At 43.4% G+C, this 18833-nt stretch overlaps 1 protein-coding gene across 1 annotated transcript in view; it reads left to right on the forward strand.

The window, feature by feature from the left end:
* FAM120A (family with sequence similarity 120 member A) overlaps positions 1-18833 on the forward strand; it is a gene marked incomplete at its 5' end in the record, with an annotated part of 104777 nt that overhangs the window by 38856 nt on the left and 47088 nt on the right. Inside the window, 4 exons of the mRNA XM_079706769.1 lie at positions 726-854; positions 1625-1721; positions 13393-13490; positions 13737-14014. Of these exons, the coding sequence (XP_079562895.1) occupies positions 726-854; positions 1625-1721; positions 13393-13490; positions 13737-14014 (602 nt within the window). The remainder of the gene's footprint in view (positions 1-725; positions 855-1624; positions 1722-13392; positions 13491-13736; positions 14015-18833) is intronic.

Consider the following 18833-nt stretch of genomic DNA (forward strand, 5'->3'; position numbering starts at 1 on the left):
TTTGCCATCTTTTTTGTCTTTATGATCTTTGTGACTAAATAGGAAATAAAATGTCATTTCATACTGTCATTCAATTTTAAAAAAATTTTTATAAAGAGTTAGTACCTGATTCATCTTTGTTTCTAAGAACATGGGCATACCTTAACTTTGTTAAATTAAGGTATCTTTTTTCTTTTAGTTTTCATGAAAAAGTCCAAAACAAACCTTTTTTAAAAAAATTTGCTTACTTACCTTTTCCTGGTATCAACTATTCTTGGATAGAAAATATTCCTACACTTTATTCCATGTGTCTTTCACCAGACATGTCCCTCAGCAGTCAGGGATACCATTGTCCTCCCCTTCAGAGCTTACCTTGGCTTTTTGCAGTGGTCTCAGGTGCTTGGGGCTGCATTCATCCAGCACAGCCTCCTGGTGCCTGGTGTTGAAAGAAAGGAAGCATCTGTGGCCCAGGGCTTCTCTGTGCTGTGCTCACATGAGCAGGTTGCAGACATCCCAGAAGGAATGGAAGGCTGTCAGATGCTCTTTTACCTTGCCAGGTTGAAGCAGCTGAGTTATATTTCAACAACTGAAAGGGAGATCCAGGGCTTGATTCTCAGACCACCAAAGTCTTGGGGCCAAGAAATCACAAATTGATAATAATCAGGCCCTTAGAAGGGAAACATCACCTGGAGTTTCTGGGCCTGTGTTTAGAATTAGTGTATTGACGTGTGTGCTTGTCTTCTTAGGTCCGGGCCCACCAGCTGGTCTTGCCACCGTGTGATGTGGTGATCAAGGCTGTGGCTGACTACGTTCGCAACATCCAGGATACCTCAGACTTGGATGCCATAGCTAAAGATGTTTTCCAGCATTCTCAGGTAGAAATACAAGCTCCTGGGTAGCGCTTTGTGCTGTGGTGTGTGCTGGGTTTGGAAGGGGTTTGAGAGGCACACGCTAGCCATGTCCAGGAGTGCTTGCCCAGCTGTCAGGCCTCTGCCAGCCAGGAGGGCTGGCACCTCACCTAGCTCCTCCAGCCTCCCCTCCGGCCTGCACAGAGGAGGGATTGAGGTAGATGAATGGTAAGGTCTCTGCTGCTCCTAGATTTGCCATCATAATTTAATGGGATTTCTACTAAGAAGACAGATGAATCAAATGGGTCAAATGGAATTGTGGATCTCTGATTTGTCCATCCCTTCAGGTGATGATCAGGGATTTCTTCTTCCTTTTTTGGAAAGTAAGGATGTGAGGGGGGTCAGGGTTAGTAGAAGAGGTGAAGTTTGTGTGACTTCCTGTTTGCTCTCTGAAGAACTAAAACTGCTCCCCCACTTGCTGGAGATGAAAAGTAAAACCTTTCTGGGTAGCACCAGAGACCTGGCCAAGGAAAAGTTGGAGGACTGCATCCCAGAACTCAGGTCTCCTGACTGCCGTGTCAGACTCTGATGACTACATTGCTCTAAGAGAATGAATGTTTGATTTGTTTCTTTAATGATAATCCGTTGATTTTCCTTGAAGATTTTAGTGTCATTCTAAACTCTCATGTAGCTTGAAAGGCTGCAGATTATTATACATGTGCTGAATTATAAAAATATATTAATACACATGACCAGTGGCATACTGATTTACAAAGGTTTTCCTGCGTTTATTTCAGTCTAGAACAGATGACAAAGTTATTCGATTTAAGAGAGCAATTGGATATTATTCAGCGACTAGTAAGCCTATGGCATTTCACCCACCACATTACTTAGGTAAGTAACTCAAAGCCTCTGTGATGGATGCTGACCATGCAATAACCAAAGAGATTTAAATATTCACCCAGTAATCTTGTTGGTTTATGCTTTTGAATTGAGATTTCTATAGTTATACAAATAAGTATAGCAGAACTTCCTGGGCAGACTCAGTGGTAATTCCTGAAAGTGTTGAAGAGCAAGAGAAAACTTAGGAGACTGGGGGAGAAGAGCAGGCAGCCATGAGGACCAAGGCTGGCAGATGGTGGTGACGCTGAACTCTCCGTCTGTGAGGTGTCCTCTTGCAGAGAGCACCAAGGACATAGAAGACGCTCTGGATCTATAAGTGCCTTCATAAATGCAGTGGATTTGTGTCTCCTCTTGTTGCCTTTTTTGGCAAAATATCAAATTTTACTCATTTGAAATTGGGGAATAAAAAACAATTATAAACTGTTTGCCTGAAGGCTGCTTGATAGTGAATATCTCATGGGAGGTTGTAAAGCACTAACCCTAAATACCAACCTCCTTCCTGAGTGAGATTGCCTTTCGTAGGCTCCAGAGCAGTAAAGCTATGAGAAATCATTAATTGCCAACCGTTGTTTCAGTTGTGCTAATTGCATGTAATGAAAGAAGTCATGTTCCCGAGATTGTCTGTAGTGACATTCTAGTCCTCATATGACAATTGTACTTTAAACATTCATTATAGTATACTTGGGACTAGAACATTTAAAGAGAAGGAAAATGTGGGGAGAGAAAAGATAGAGAAAGACACTTGACTTAACATTTGGCATTTATCTGAGCTGATAACAGTTTGGAAGATGTTCTGAAGAGGAAGGTGAGTTTTAAATTAGGTTTCAGTTTGAACTTCTTAAAAATATTTACTGTTCTATAAAGTGCTTTCATGTTCTTATTAAATCATCAAAGGACATTATGAGGTAAGTATTTTATAAATGAAGTCAATACTCTTAGAATTCACTTTCACTCAGTGGTTTATGGAGAACAGTGGTGTAATTGGTAAAGAATTTGGGGTATTTAGAGTGATGTTTTCAAGCAGGTTAATGTAGGTGATAACTACCTACAAATCCTTCTATAAAGCATTTCCCATTGCTTCTGACTGTTGCAGTAATCTGAATTGTACAGCAAGGGACTTAACAAAGCACAGTCACAGAATTACAACAGGGCAGGAAGTTTGGGGCAGTGTAGAGTTCACTGTATGGCCTGGAATATTGGGATGAAATTGAGAGAGGTTGAGGCAAGATTGGGAAGGAAGGTTTATTTCAGGTTAGATACACATAATTTGGAGCCAGCAGAAACAGATTAATGTAAAAATCACTTTTATTTTTTTTTTCTGATAAGTATAAAGGAATAAAAGTATCTGGAGATAGTGCTCATTGATTTCATCTATATGTGCTGTTAGGGACCCACTAAATGGAGAGTGATGACTGAAACAGAAATCAAGAGCGTAGAAGGGGCAACACTGAGTTGGGGAAATACTTTCTTGGCATCCCAAGTGAGAACCTAAGACATATTTTCCACAAAAATATTCTTATAAGTAATAGGTAGGTCATAAGTGGTCTTTTCCAACCATAGTTCATTATATTATTCTACAGGAAAACACATTCAGAATTTTGAAGAACCAATATTGGAAAATAACTTTCTTGTTCATTAGACCCTGTGTGTATTAATCATTTTAGAAACTGGAATATGTGTAGAGTTTTGAAGAAATCTTACAGAAAAATGGGGAGAGTTGACTCTACCCAGAGGTTTCTAAATCTGGCTGGAATTCTACCACAGAACAGTTTTCAGAAGCTAATTGGCCTCAGGGTTCTGTATTTTCAAAAGAAAAACCTTCCTGGCCAGACCCCATGTGGACTGGCGTTGGGGGGTGACTGCTATGTCTTCCGTGCTTTTCCTTCTGAGTTTGTGGTTCTCTGCAGCATTGAGAAAAAACCTCAGATCTCCATACTGTTATTGGGTGGTGTGGAATTTACAAAGGAAGTGCACATGCTCCCTGTCCCGTTGCTGGGAGGCCTGGTCTGCGTGGTGTGTGGTCTTTTTCAGGGTGGAAAAAGAATTTTTTCCAGCTCATGCTGTTTTTGTACTATGAACTCCCAGAAATTATCTACATTATATAACATAGATTATGGATATTTAATATATAATACCTATCTGTATATATGTATATTTCTGAATTATCTACTAGATAGATTTTTTAAATGTTACAGGTGAGATTATTATTATTTTTCAAGCATTTACTGTATCAGAAACACTGTTGGGAATGGGGGATCTAGATATGATTATAATTTTTTCCTTTCCATCATAGCACTTAATGTCCACCATCTCCAGAGAATCTGCAGTCTAAATGTAAGATACGTCAGAATTGAGTTGCCAGCAATATTTGGCTTCCTGGTTGAACAAGTAGTTCTTAAACCTTAGCTGTGCTCCAAAATCATTGGCAGAATTTTAAAACAACAAATAACAGAGACGTTAGAGGCCCGCCTCAGGTCTGTGAACGTGGACTCTGTAGGCGTGAACTAATCCCAGTGTATTTGTGAAAAGCTGCGCAAATAAAACAGAGGCCTTGTTAGTCTGAGGAAGCACGCACTGTGTCCTCTTGGCCTTTCTCAGTGAAAAATAGATGAGCTCTCACTGCACACCTACTAGAATAGCTTAAGATCCGGAACACTGTCACCACCAAATGCTGGTGAGGATGTGGAACACAGACATTCTCATTTCTTGCTGGTGGGAATACAAAATGTTACAGCCACTCTGAAGACAGTTCGGCAGTTTCTTACAAAGCCAAACACACTCTTACCACAAGATCCTGTAATCCTGCTCCTTGGTATTTACCCAAAGGAGTTGAATACTTATGTTCACACAGAAACCTGCACGTGGATGTTTATAGTAGCTTTAGTCATTATTGCCAAAACTGTCCTTCACCAGGTGAATGAATAAATAAACTGCTACATCCAGACAATGGAATATTATTCAGTGCTGAAAAGAAATTGGCTATTAAGCCATGAAAACCCATGGAGAAACCTTTAATGTACATTACTAAGTGAAAGAAGCCAATCTGAAAATGCTGCATACTGTATGATTCCAACTATATGACATGCTGGAAAAGGCAAAACTATGGAGACAGTAAGATGATCGGGGTTCCAGGGTTTGAGGGTGAGAGAGGAATAAATAGGCAAAGCATGGGATTTTTAGAGCAGTGAAAATATTCCTTATGATACTATAATGCTGAATTTATGTCTTTGTAAGTTTGTCCAAGCCTATAGAATACACAACACCAAGAGGGAATCCTACTGTAAACTGTAGACTTTAGTTAATAGTAATGCATCAATATTGGATCATCAGTTGTAACAAATGTAGCACACTAATGCAAGGTATATACTTTCTGCTTATGTTTTCTGTAAAGCAGAACTGCTCAAATAATAGTCTATTAATTTTTTGAAAAATGTAAATGAGCCTTTGATGTATTTACTTCTTGCCAGGCACTATGCTGAGTGTTGGAGAGGGTGGTAGACAAGATAGATGTCATCCTTGCCCTTGTAGATGATGGAGACGAGGAATTGTACAGGAATGTGAACAGGAAGGTCACGGAAGACCAACCCGGTTAAAACAATACTTGATTAAACCAGTGTTTAGTTCTGCTCAATTAAATTAATGTTCAGGTGAGGTTTGAGTGTAGAGTAGGAATTTAGCAAGATGACGATAGAGAGGAAGTGTATGTGCAGAGGAGACAGAATGTGTAAAGGTCCTGAGGTGAGAGGACAGGATGTAGAAGAAACAGAAGAATGTGGTTGGAGCACAGGAAAGCAAGGGAAGGAATGGTCAGGTGATGCTTGTCGGGCCATGCGTGGCCTTAGATTTTTAGGCTTACACTTTGGACCATGAAAGCTCATTGAAAGATATTTTTCATTGTAAAAACTTAAATTATTTTGAAACTGTCATACACACAGTATATTTGTACAGTAAATTATTTTGAAACTATCATACACACAGTATATTTGTACAGTAAATAAAACAAACATCAGTGGAATATTACTAGTATCAGAGCCCTATCCCTGTCTCTTCCTGGTCATGTTCCCCTGTACTCCGGCACCCTGAATTTTGTATTAATGGTCCCCTTGCTTTTCTTTATTGTGTGTGTACCCTGAGTACTAATTGGAGCAGCGGAAGTAGGTCGGATGCCTTGGGGAGGTTTTCTGTGGAGGGCCCTCTGTATGGAGGTCTTGAGATGGTGTACCTCAGATCAGGGAAAGGAGGTGGAGCTGGGGGCACAGGGAGAGCAGTGCAGCAGCCAGAATAGGAGTCGTGGCAAGAACAGTTGTCAGCAGAGATGAGGAGGAGGCTTCTGTGGCACTCACAGCTCCCAGACCCCGTGCAGGTGCGGGTGCCTGCGTGATCCTCAACGAGGTGCGAGGTGCAAGGGAGCCTAGGAAAAATAGTTCTTTAGCTTTGCAGCTTCTTCGGTGCTGTAAAATGTGGAAGAGGGTGGGGTAGGTGGCCAGCACCAGTCCTCCAAATCCACCTCCAATTGCTTCCATAAAGGGTGGGGCTTGAAATGGGAGGGAAGTTTGAACATGCTTAAACTTTTAGGTGGATAATGAAAGCTGAGAGGGGGCTATGAAGGGAGATGGAAGGTTGGAGGTAATAGTGACCCCTGGTCCCTCGGAGCATAGAGGAGTAGGGGTCTGATGGGGACCAAGGGAGCCCTCCAGGCAGCAGGCCAGCATGAACAAATAATAGAATTGTGCAAAGAGAACCATATTGAAATAGGAGCTGTCACCACTAAAGCAAAGAACACATTCTACGTAGTGACCACAAAGAAAGGACCTCTGGCTATAGAAACTTCCTTGGTGCTGGCAGAGAGGCCCCATGGGTGTTTTATCTGGACGGGCTTGCCCAGGTCAGGGGCCTGCATCAGCCTGTGTCCTGACAGGCCCCCAAGGCTGGCCACATTCTACCTGACTGGGTCAGAGGATCCTGATTCACAAAATGCCAGATGGCAGACTTCAGTGCCAACCGCTGGTGACCCATCTGTAAGAGAACATAAATGCCTGCTGTCTTAACAGGAACAATTAGACTCCATAGTTGGTGCTCCTGGACCACAGCTCTTGGGACCAGGGCTCAGAAAGGTGCGTCTTCAAGTGTAAGGGGGAAGCAAGGACCAGTCAGTGGGCCCTCATTCTGAGCCATGGCTTTACTGGAAGGCACCACTTTCTGGTGTCTTGAGAAGGCGGGTTCCTGAGGCTACACAGTCTGCACAGTGCTCACCAAACTGTTCTATTGATTGTTGCTGGGCTTCTAGGTTGTGTTGACAGTCTTTCTGAAAATACGTCTCTACCTCCCCAACAACACACACACTCCCAGCATGAGAGGGGATGGTCAGGAAATGACCCCCCTGAACATGAAGACACAGTCTGTGAAGAAGGATGTGGCACCTGCTGGGCTTCCTCAGCTGATGAGAAAGAGGCTGTTAGGTTTCCAGGACCAAAGGTCACTCATTCGGGCCCACTGTGGGACACGGAGGTCATGCAGAGTCCATAGTGCGACCTGCCCAGAGTAGAGGGCGGTGGCATGTACACATGTGTCTGGGGAGCAGAAGTGAGAGAGATCAGAACACTGCCCGCGCTGCTCCCGTGGCTCGAACTGTTGAACTCCTCAGCGTCACTGCTACCCTACGCCAGGTGACACGGCCCTCAGGACCTCGTCCACCTGCCATCGTCCGTGCGCCCAGGCTCACTATGCAGGGGTGGCACAGGCCTCCTGCCGCGAGTGCTGGCTGTAGCCAGGCCGCAGGACCCATAGTGGGACTGACCGCACATACTATAAGGCAACCTGCCCTGTTCCTACCCAACGGTGTGCCTTTGGAGCTTCCCTGTAACTTCACAAAGGTTTGCCTTAGTATTTTTTTTTTTTTTTTTTTTTTTGCCTTAGTATTTTTAAAGCTTGTCTAATGTTCGACAGTGGGGATGTGCTGTAATCTACTTAACCATGTTCTGTGGTCATCACTAGAATATTTTCAGTTTTTCTGTTACAATTATCACTTTAAAAATGTTTTGTCACCAAGTATATGATATTATACTGTTGGTCTACTCTACTAATAAGTTTTTGAAATTTGGCAAGTTACATAATATTCATTCTTATAGTTTTGATTACTAAACCCACTCTTTCCAAAGTTTTTGCTTAAACTTTCTTATTATGGAAAGCTTTAAATGTAACTGAAAAATACAAAGGATAGTATCGTGAGCATTAGGGTACCCACTAAACAGGTTTAACAAATGTCTTTAAAGAAATACATTAGGCTTTTCTTTTTTTTTTTTTTTTTTTTTTTTTTTTTTTGCGGTACTCAGGTCTCTTGCTGTTGTGGCCTCTCCCGTTGCGGAGCACAGGCTCCGGATGCGTAGGCTCAGCGGCCATGGCTCATGGGCCCAGCCGCTCCGCGGCATGTGGGATCTTCCCTGACCGGGGCACGAACCCGTGTCCCCTGCATCGGCAGGCGGACTCTCAACCACTGCACCACCAGGGAAGCCCTACATTAGGCTTTTCTAAAAATCATGTCTGTCCCCCTCGAATGGTTTTTATAGTTCCTTACCTCATATATGGAACAATAAATCATAGTGTTTTGATTTTTAATTAAATGCTGTATTGTACCTGTCATTCTGTACTTGCTGTTTTTGAGATGTGTGCATGTTCATCTTTTTCAATTTTTATCTTTTTAAAGCTAATGCATATGGCATTGATGTCAAGCCCCCAGGGGTCTGACAGAATAGATGCTGCCAGAGAGAAGCTAAGATGCTATCACGTTAAATAGGAAGTCCACTTATTCTTTCTCCTTGATTCCTATGTAGATCAGTGGATTCTCTCAGTCTGTCCCTGTGACCTTTCATTCAGTTTTTAGTCAGTTTATTTCAGTTGATGTGGTATGCAGTGCTATAGGTTGTCTGCTCTTAAGGGTTTTTGAAAGGTCAGTTTTTTTAAAAACCTGAAAATTGGTCATTTTAGAAGAACTGAAAATACATCTCCTTTCAGTTGCCATCTGGTTTAAAAGACTGCAAGGTGTGTCTTCCTGAGATGGGCACAGCTTGTCATCAGGTCTGTTGGTGGCTTCTCAGTATTCAGTGACAGAAGGAGACTGCTAGTTCAGTTTATCAGTGACTTCCAAATAAAGGCCTTTAAACTTTTCTTTTAGGTTGTGCTTTTTAGAATTCACAGATGGACAGAAACTGCTTTGTCTTGATTTATCATAGACTTATAAAACCATGTAGGTGGCTGAATGAGATTTAAGAGTTCTTTTCTTTTGCTATTTAACGCCTACGATTCAAACCTGATTAAGTGAACTCAGGAATTTAATAGATTTGGATAAAATTTGGGATAAGTTTCTCACTATTCAGACTCTTGCTCTTTAAGACTCAGGTATCACGTGGATTTGAATAATACTGTATCCTTTGAGGTCCACACATGTGCTATCTAAACTCAAGGACAGAAGAGATTTGGATAACCAGGGATGCTGTGTAAGCACCAGGATACCTCCTGACCATGGTATATTCCTACACCAACCGTCAAGCAGTCAAAGCAGCCCTTGTCATTGTTGAACAGCTCTAGTTCTCAGAAAGGTCTTGTTTATTGATATATTCATCTGAAACGTGCTTCCCTAGGTTAAGTTTTTTCATTGCTCATAATTCTTTCAGGTGCCTACTTGCTTTATTCATGATCTTACTGTAATTTGCCCTACACTTAGCCTTCCATTGTGAGGGCTTCTCTCCTGGACAGTGGCCTCTGACTCTTCCTGTGGGGCCTTGCCAGCACTGTGGCTCCAGGTAGGCATCAGCTGCCCCAGCTCTGAGCTCTTGGGAGTTGGTACTCACTAGAAACTGACGAGGTTCAGTCCTCTAAGAGCTGGGATGATTTCTGTCTCCTCCTTCCCAAAAGCCCCATGCCTCCTTGGCTATGCCCGGCCTACCAGGCTTCATAGGCCACACCAGTGTCCTGTTGGTTCCCACTGTCCCCCACCCCAGCTTGCCTTCGGAAGCTATTCGTTTGGGAGAGGATGAAAACAAATTACGTAGAATTCTCCTTCATATAACTTTGTGCCTTAAGTTCTGTAGAATATTGGTATTGAGTAAATATGTCAACATGGTTAACATAGTTTGAAAATTTTGCTTTGTTTTTTTTGCAAGCATTGCAAACTAGTGTTGGTGGTAGGGAATATATTGGTTTATTTATTCTTTAAATGTTCAAAGCTATGTTTTTTGTGTAACACTTGAAAATCATGCATCAGCACCCATCTAAATTATAGAATTAAAAAAATATTACTTTGTTACTATTGTTTGTTTAATGTAACATCTTCACAGTAACGTGCCCAGTAATAGATGAATAATTGTTAGGCTGGGGTAGGGGTGACTAGTTCTCAGTAGAGTTTTTGGTTAACACCATTCCTTCTTTTAATCTTATTTTAATTTAGAGAAAAGCTGATTAGCTTCATACAGGCACAGTAAGTAATTCAAGGGAGTGGATACTGCACAGAGTGTCTTATCTATGAGAGTTCACAGCTAACTAAGCACAGCTGTAAGGGCTGCAATGCATGCTTCCCTTCCCTTATTCTCAAAACCTTTAATATTTAAATATTTTTTAATTATGAAAATATTTTTCAAATACTAATTAAATACTTTTTTCCCTTTCGTCTGTCTTCATTCTGCATACTTTTCTAACAAAGGCCTACCTCTCTTAGTAAGTATTTGTGAAAGGAAGAGAATGAGAAACTGGTGGTGTTAATCTCCACTCTGTGAACTGGTGTCAATTCTGAGAAAGATGTCCTTGTCACACAGAAGACAGACAATGACTCTGCTTAGCTGCACGAGGGCATTGAGAACAAGAACTGATTTATAAGAAGGCATGCAGTATGCAGAGGCAGGCCCTCGCTTATTACGCATTTCTGCAGCCATCAGAGAAATGTAGACAAATTAATTCACTTAATAGACTAGGTTATGATAGAATAGTAACTAGTCCTGTGGGTTCTCAAAGGTTTATTTGAGGTCAGTGATTGAAATATGATTTTAGAAAATGTTCTTTCCTTGGAAGTCTTTGCTTTTAAGTTATAGTTTTGTGTGTGTTTCTGTTTTGGGGGGTTTCTTTCTTTTTGTTTTTGTTTGGTGTTTTTTTTTTTTTTTCTCCAATTCGTGCTGTCTCGGCACACGTACGTGTCACCGGCTTTTTTTTTTTTTTTTTTTTTTTTTAATTTATCGCTGTGTTGGGTCTTCGTTTCTGTGCGAGGGCTTTCTCTAGTTGTGGCAAGTGGGGGCCACTCCTCATCGCGTTGCGCGGGCCTCTCACTATCGCAGCCTCTCTTGTTGCGGAGCACAAGCTCCAGACGCGCAGGCTCAGTAATTGTGGCTCACGGGGCCAGCTGCTCCGTGGCATGTGGGATCTTCCCAGATCAGGGCTCGAACCCGTGTGTCCTGAATTGGCAGGCGGACTCTCAACCACTGCGCCACCAGGGAAGTCCTGTTTGGTTTTTTTTTTTAAGGAAAGTTTGTGCTTTCAAGAATTTTGTAGCATATAATGGCCAAAAATAGAGTGAAACATAAATGTTCATCTTCACTTGAATGCTGCTGCATAATTGAAGAGTCCAGTCTCTCATTCTTATTACTCTGAAGTTAAGTATGGCAGATCAGCTACAAGGGATTGTATACTAGACTTTTTACAGTGATTTAAGTTACAGCATTAGAGCTTGAGTGGATTTCATAATACTCTTTCACCCAAAATCTGGCTAAAATTCAGAATCACCCGAGAAGGGACTTTAACAGTTACGGCATCACGTATCTCACACTCAGAGGTTCATAACTCATGGACTTACTGTTTGATCAGGAATGTCTCCTTGTGTGTGTGAGTGCAGGCGAACGTGCATGTGTGTCTGTGTGGTGAACATTTGTGTGTATGTGAGCGTGTGGACAAGTGTGTAGATGGGACACCAGCCCCACATGCACACGTGCCAGCATCACCATTCCCAGCTATTTGTCCCGCAGCCATCTCTGTTCAGTGGAAAGTGGAAGCTGGGCCAAGCTTTCTGTTCGTGCGAGCTGAGATCAGAGGGCTATGGCATTCCCAACTTGAGCACCAGGCGCTTGAGATGGGATCTTCCAACAGATCATGGCTGCTGAGGCTCATGAGTCTTGTGGGCTAGTAAGAAGTGAGCAACGGTCCAAGCCTCAGTGCTCCCAGTGTCCTTGCGGCCCAGGACTGGATTGGCTCAGGGAGCCTCAGGTTAGGTATCAGTGGGAGTTTCCTTTCAGAGAATGAGAGGGAGGGTTTGGGGCACTTTATTATTTTTTTTAGTTAAATTAAATGTGTGTTTATTTTTCTTGACAAGTTGGTAGTGGTTTATGGGTTGTGTGTTTCTCACCTGATGTCCCTCAGGTTTTGAGGTTAGAAAAGCACTCTTCCTGATAAATGACGTTCGCGTTGAGGTAGCTCTAGGCTTGGTTTTGTTCTGTTTTTAAAAGAAACCTAAGGAAGAGACGGTGTGGCTGTGGGGGCACCAGTAGGGTCTGTTGTGTGTTCTCACTGGGTGTGTTTCCTCTGTGTCTCCTGCAGTCTGAGTCCTGATGACACCCCCGGGTCTTGTAGTAGCCCTGGGCTGGCCCTCGCAGCCTGTCCTCTCAGGCACGCCACACCTAACTGTTCAGCAAGTGAACAAAGCCCTGAAGAGTCTCCTCATTTTTATCACATTAGTAAATCATGATATTTTGAAGTGTCTTTGACATGAAGACCACACTCATCCCCCATCACCACATGCTGGGGCCTTGCTTGTGCTGACCCCCACCTCTCCTCAGACCCGCAAGGAGACTGAGTGTTGTGGATATGGAGGTTTCTGAACCTTGGGCCGAGTTGATTGCTTTATGTCATGTCTTTAAGCTGACATGGGACCCACTCCTGCCTGACGTTGTGTTTGGGGCTACTTCTCTACGTGGCTTCCATTCTGTGCTTCACTGTTACAAGTTAGCACGAGGATAATGAAGGACAAATGCCAGCATACATCAGAACAGGTTTTATAAAGTCATTTTCTAAGGGAGCACAAAACCCCAAGTTTTACTGACCCCGCAGTGCATGTATAATGCATGTGTAAGCTGATCATGGTTTCCTTAACAATGAAAACAAACCAAAAGTATAGGCAGTGACTACCACACTTCACTTTTTGTATTTAAAAGTGTGCTAGTAGCTACGAACCTAATTTTAGTTTAAATAGAAAAATTCCATTGTTTCACATATGGAAGGGGAAGTGCTGTGTCCTTCTTTTGTTCCTTTAGTGCTTAGAGTACTACAGGGCTTCCAGCTTTGTCAGCAGTGAGCAGAGAGAGAATAAGAACACCTGTTAAGTTAAAGACAGTGACAAGCCAGGCAGTCAAGGAAATGGACAAAAGCAAAAACACCATCAGACATGAATTGAAAACTCTTGAAAGTTAGAATTCTAGCCCCAGTGTATATAATTGGTCATCATAAGATTAAGTATTTTTAATGTTAAACATGAATTTCTAAAGGTTTCTGGGAAGTGGGGCCAGTGGTATGCTGGCACCTGAGGAGGTGCAAGACAGATGGAGATGTGTGCTAGCCACTGCTGTGCCCTGGGGAAATGTCCTCCTGCTCACAGTTGTTTTATTGTTTTCTTTCCGTATTGACGAAACAGCCAGACCAAATCCATTTGGAATGCCTGGGATAGTGCCACCGTATGTCCCCCCCCAGATGCTCAACATTCCACAGACCTCTCTGCAAGCAAAGCCTGTGGTAAGGCCTTTCCTTTCCTTCCTCAGCTGGTCTGCCCAGCCTTGGTGCGGGACAGCTGCCTTGAAAGCTGCATATGCATCAAATCTTAATGAATGCTAAAATAATTTCTTAAACTCAGGATATGTGAAGCACCTGCTTCACAGTGTGTGTTGAATTAAAACTTAGCCAAGGCCGGGTTATGCTAATGTGTTCCAGGCCATGCGAGCGGTGTGTATGCATGTGTGATCTATATACCCTCTGTTTCAGGCCCCCCAGGTGCCCAGCCCAGGTGCTCCGGGCCAGGGTCCACACCCATACAGCCTCGCTGAGCCGGCTCTCACCTTGGAAACCAGCGGAAAGAATCTGACGGAGCAGAACTACAGTAACATTCCTCATGAAGGAAAGCATACCCCACTGTATGAACGGTCCTCCCCGATCAACCCAGCTCCAAGCGGCAGTCCCAATCACGTGGACTCAGCATACTTTCCTGGTTCTTCTACGTCATCATCTTCAGACAATGATGAAGGCAGTGGAGGAGCTGCAAAGTGAGTGGTGTATGGAGTAGTTGGTGCTTCCCGGAAGTGTAGCAGCTTCTTAAGTAGCTTGCAGTCCCCAGGGAAGCCGCCTTCTGGCTGGCCAGCCCACGGCACCGATGGTTGTACTCAAACATGCTGTTTGTTATAGGTAGGTGACAGTTACTCTGTGCTTGGACCAAGACTCCTCAGACCGAAAGAAAAGGTTAGATGTTTCCTCGAGGCTTCCAGGTTGAAAATCTGTACTATGCCAGCCCAGAGCCTTGGCGTCCCGCCCCCACCCCCCGGCTCTTCTTGGGTGGAATTTTAGGAAAATTAGTTTGTGTGACCACTAAACGTGGTTGTTATCTGGTCAAGTTCTGCCTGACCCTTACTCTCTTTTGGGCTGTGATTCCCCTAGTCCCACCCCAAGAAAGCATTTTAAGTTAGACTCCTGTGGCTTTCAGTCTCTTGGCTCCTGGATTGAGGGGGAATCAGAATTTCCTTTCCTCCTGAATTCAGCAACTTGAACCCCAACTCAGCAGCTCATAGGACTGTTCTTGAAATAACACTGTTCACCCAGCCAAAACCATGGAAAGCTGCCAGACCCAGGTTGGAATTCTCCCTGTAGAAGGAGTATTTTAAACAATGTGTGTCCCTGAATAAATGCATTTTCAAGTACTTAAATTTGTTAGAATCTGATCGAGAAAGTCTTAAAATTCACAGTCCTCCTCCTCCCCTTACATAATCTTATGTTTCTAAGAAACCTGATTCAAAAAAAGAAAGAAGAAAGGAAAGGAAGAGTCTTTCTTTTCTTTACATCTGGTTCTCTTTTTCCTCGGTTTGAACTCTGATTCTCAGTAAATGCCCATGGCCAGTTATTGCTCTGTCAGTTTCTGCTGTATGTATGAAAATCTGAGACACAGTTTCCAGTCTTCCTGCAAATTCTATGGGTGTGTCACCTGAAGCCAGAGATTCTTCCTCTTTTGTCCTCTTTTTCTCCATCTGTAAAATGGGCACTAAGTCTGCTGACCTTGGGCGGCAGTTATTGAGGAGTTTGCTGCCAGCCGGGGATGTGTGCTATCATGAAACAGAGAAGCATAAAATGCATAAATATTTACTTGTTGTATGTGCAGTCCTACAATTCTAAAATGAAGGAAAATGTTGTAATTTAGCATTCAGACTTTTAAATTAACCTTCTAGAGAGATAATATATTTAAGACCTACTGAATGAGAATTGCTGTGTTGGGGCTTAGAAATCTGCAAGTGTAAATGAGACCATGTGACTCTTCAGCACAGAGAAGTTTGAGAACAGCTGATAGATGTCTCAGGAGCCCTTTCACTCACTAAGGAGCTATGAGTTTTCTTTTAATAACTGACTCATGTCAGCAAGACCAAGATATCTATAGGCAGGTTCATTTTAGTAAGAAACATTCTTTCTAGACTCTGAAACACAGGTAGAAATAAGACACAAAGCCACTGTTTGTGGCTTGGAGTCCTGTGCAGGTGATGAGCTTTGTGAGCCAGGAGAGGCCCTGGTCTGGGGATGTCCAGTGGTGATCCTGTTCCTTCGGGTAGGGATGCGGAGCTAATGTGAGTTGCCTGCTTAATTTGGCAAGCTGCCCTGTTAGGATATGAGTTGAACTTGAGTGGATAAGATTGCGTGAGAGCCCCTCCCTTCTCTTGTGCATACTCAACTCTGCCCTGTTCCCAGAGGTTCTGATCAGTGTTGCCTTCCCTGGAGCTTTTCCTCAATCTTAGTCATTTCTCCTACCTCTGAGCTCTGTAGCACTTAGCTGTCTGTACCCCCAACTCGGAGCATTTTTACTCTGTTTTTCTGGAGGAGCCCCTCTGGAAGGTGAACTCCGTATGTGGGGATGGCATGGGCACCTCACCCTGTCGTGGTGTGAAATGTGGTAAAAAAGGCAGAGCACATCCCCAATCTGGAATTGAAGGATTGCTAAGCCTGGATCAAGTTACGTGGCTTAGCAATGTTTTCATTTCCTTGAATCTGTTTTTCCATTTGTTGTAACAAATAAGAGATAGGTGTGTTAAAATTGAGAGGGAGGAGGGAAGGAAAAGGGGATAGGGAGCTTGTACCAGAGGCTTCAGGCTCATAAGCCAGGCAGAGTAGGATCTGATTATGGGCATCCCTTACTTGTGGCGGGATGCTAAGAAGGGTAGTGTTCATGATTTCAGGGTGAGGGTTCCGTTCGAATAAGTTACGTGTGTACACTTTTGAGGCCATGCTTAGGACAGGGAATTGCCCTCCTAGTTCAGAAACTAAGTAGGGGCAATAAGTCAGGATTTGGTTTACCTTTGCTGTGGACTGAAATTGGGACTCCTGGATCTGCACTGTGCTCTCAGGATGGTCTTAAGGGAAAGAACTCATCCATTCACTTAGCCAAGCAACACCTGAGCACTTGCCATCTACCGGTGAGCACAGCAGCAGGCAGCGCAGACATGGCGTGCTGATGGAGGCCTGCGAAGAAGTGAGTAGACAAACGAACAGATAACCCAAGTGGTGAGTATGCGAGGCAGACACCAGACAAGTTGGTCTGGAGGAGGGGTTGCTTCCTGAGAGGCAGGATTCGAGCCGTGACGGAGCAGGGAGAGAGCTGGACGAGTGTGGGGTGGAGGAAGGGGAAGCCAATGCGACTGAGGCGTCGAGTGAGATGGAGGCTGGGTGCCGTGCACTCTGAGTTCTGTTCTAAGAGTGATGGGAAACATCCACAGTATTTGCTTGGAATGGTCCTGGGGCTAGAAAGATCCCAGTGTTTCTTTGGAAACGAATTTGCTCCAATCTGGGTGCTCTTTGTCCTGGGGATGGGCAGGTGTCTGGGTGGCCGGGCCATTGGGCTGGGGAAATTACTGCACAGTTGAACTGAAGTGCCTCTGGTCGTACCACCTTCTGCAGATTGACTGTAGAAACATTTTTAATTGCCCTACCCTAAGACACCGACTTGTACAATAGAGAGGAGGGAGGCCTGCACCGGCCCTGGCTGGGTGTGCCCTTTCTTGTTCAGTTCCCTCAGGCATTTGCACTCCTTCCACCATATTCCCCGCAGTACTGGGAAAGAATCCTGAATATGGGAGATCACAAAATAAATGACCTCATTTCCCCAGTGGAAAAGCAGTAGCATTTTTTTTTAAAGGATGGTGCTGACGGGTAATGGGGCCTGTTACAGAATAGCCCTCCCCAAAATACCCCCCCAAATAAGCCCCTCCCCAAAAAAACCACCCAGCTTCCTACAAATTAAAAAGATAACTGCTTTATGTGGCAAAGAATATAAACTTGCAGTTCACAGAGAAAACACAGACGGTCAATAACACGAAAGAATGTTGTTCACTCTCACTAAAAAAAAATCAAAGGCATGCAACTTAAAACGTAACAAGGTACCTTTCTTTAACCTATAAAATTGGCAAACATTGGTTTTTAAAGATAAAGTTCAGTGGGGGACATCGGTGGAGTTGGTGGGACACGAGGTTTAGGCTCTCCTGGCAGGTCCTCGGTCTCTGTGGTCACCGTGACCCACAGGTGTCTGAGGGCTGTGGATCTTCCTCCTGGGAGGGTTTGCGCCGTCTGTGTGCAAAGGTGGGTGTGGGGGAGCATTTAAGAGCAAAAGATCTGTGTATGCCCCAAATGCAGACAATAGAGACATTCCTTAGAATGTCACTCCAAAGAATGTTCCGATGTGAAAGGCAGTACATGCTAAGGTGTCCTATGGAGGAGTTGCCAGGTGTGAAAGTGCCTCTTGGCTGGTCTTCAGGTTCAGGTGGTGGCACCTTTGCTGTATGTGTGTACGTATGCACTCGGCAGGCCCTGTCCTGTATCTCCCTCCCTTTTTTTAATACCTTACCTGGCATTTTAGTCTCTTCAGCTGGGAGTGTTCAGGTGTCTTTCCCATCGCACTGCTGGAATGGACTTCCTGGGTTGTTGTTCTCTTGAAGTCAGCAACGTGTCCCTGCAGGGTTTGCAGGTCTGTGCCAGACAAGGAGTCTCAGGCTACAAGAGGCCCCCTGCACACAGCTATGGTGAGTCGGGTGTCCCGGCCAGGGCTAAAGCTGTCCTGAGTCTCCTTGGTGGCTTCGCTTCTGTAGAAACGCAGCCTGCTGCTCTTGCTGTGGTTCTTTGTGTGTCAAAGGATATAGGCCGGTGCCTGGGCAGCTATTCCAGACCAATTATTTTGAAGTAAAATAAGAAAGGAATGTGTTGCCTAACTAAATAACTTTTTTTTCCTATTCCTTAGAGTATCATCAGCATATACTTCTTTCTCTATTATTGGTTAAAATGTAACAAAACCAAACCTCAGGCTATATTCTTGTTTTTCTTTTCTTCTTTCCTGGTCTTTGTCAAATCTTTGTAATTCTGTTTTGGTTGAATTAAGAATTACAGTTGAATTCTTGTGGAGGTGTTTATATTATTTTCATAGATTTATTGGCTTTTAGAATTTGAGTCTGATCTGAGGTTGCTAATTTGCAGTTTTCAGTTATTTTGTATCTTCTTTCTAATTACCATTTCAATACACAGTTACGGAATTCAAACACTAGAAAATATAATATAGGAAATCCCCCACGATCCCACCTCTAGAGAGACAACTGTTTTCAAAAGATTGGTGAATATTCAAACACCTTATTTTTTACTGCATATACTAACATAGGGTTTTTACAATAATGAGATCTTAGGGACAGCAACTTGCCTTTTTTCCTTTTTCCTTTTTATACTGACTACACTTATGTAAGTATGTATTCTTATTTGTATGTGTAAATGTAAATATGTATGTGTACACTGAATATTGCTTCAGTGTTTTTGCATGTCATTACTGACATTTTTTAATGGATGTTTAAAAGT

Source organism: Hyperoodon ampullatus (assembly GCF_949752795.1).
Source record: "Hyperoodon ampullatus genome assembly, chromosome: 6".
Lineage (NCBI taxonomy): Eukaryota > Metazoa > Chordata > Mammalia > Artiodactyla > Ziphiidae > Hyperoodon > Hyperoodon ampullatus.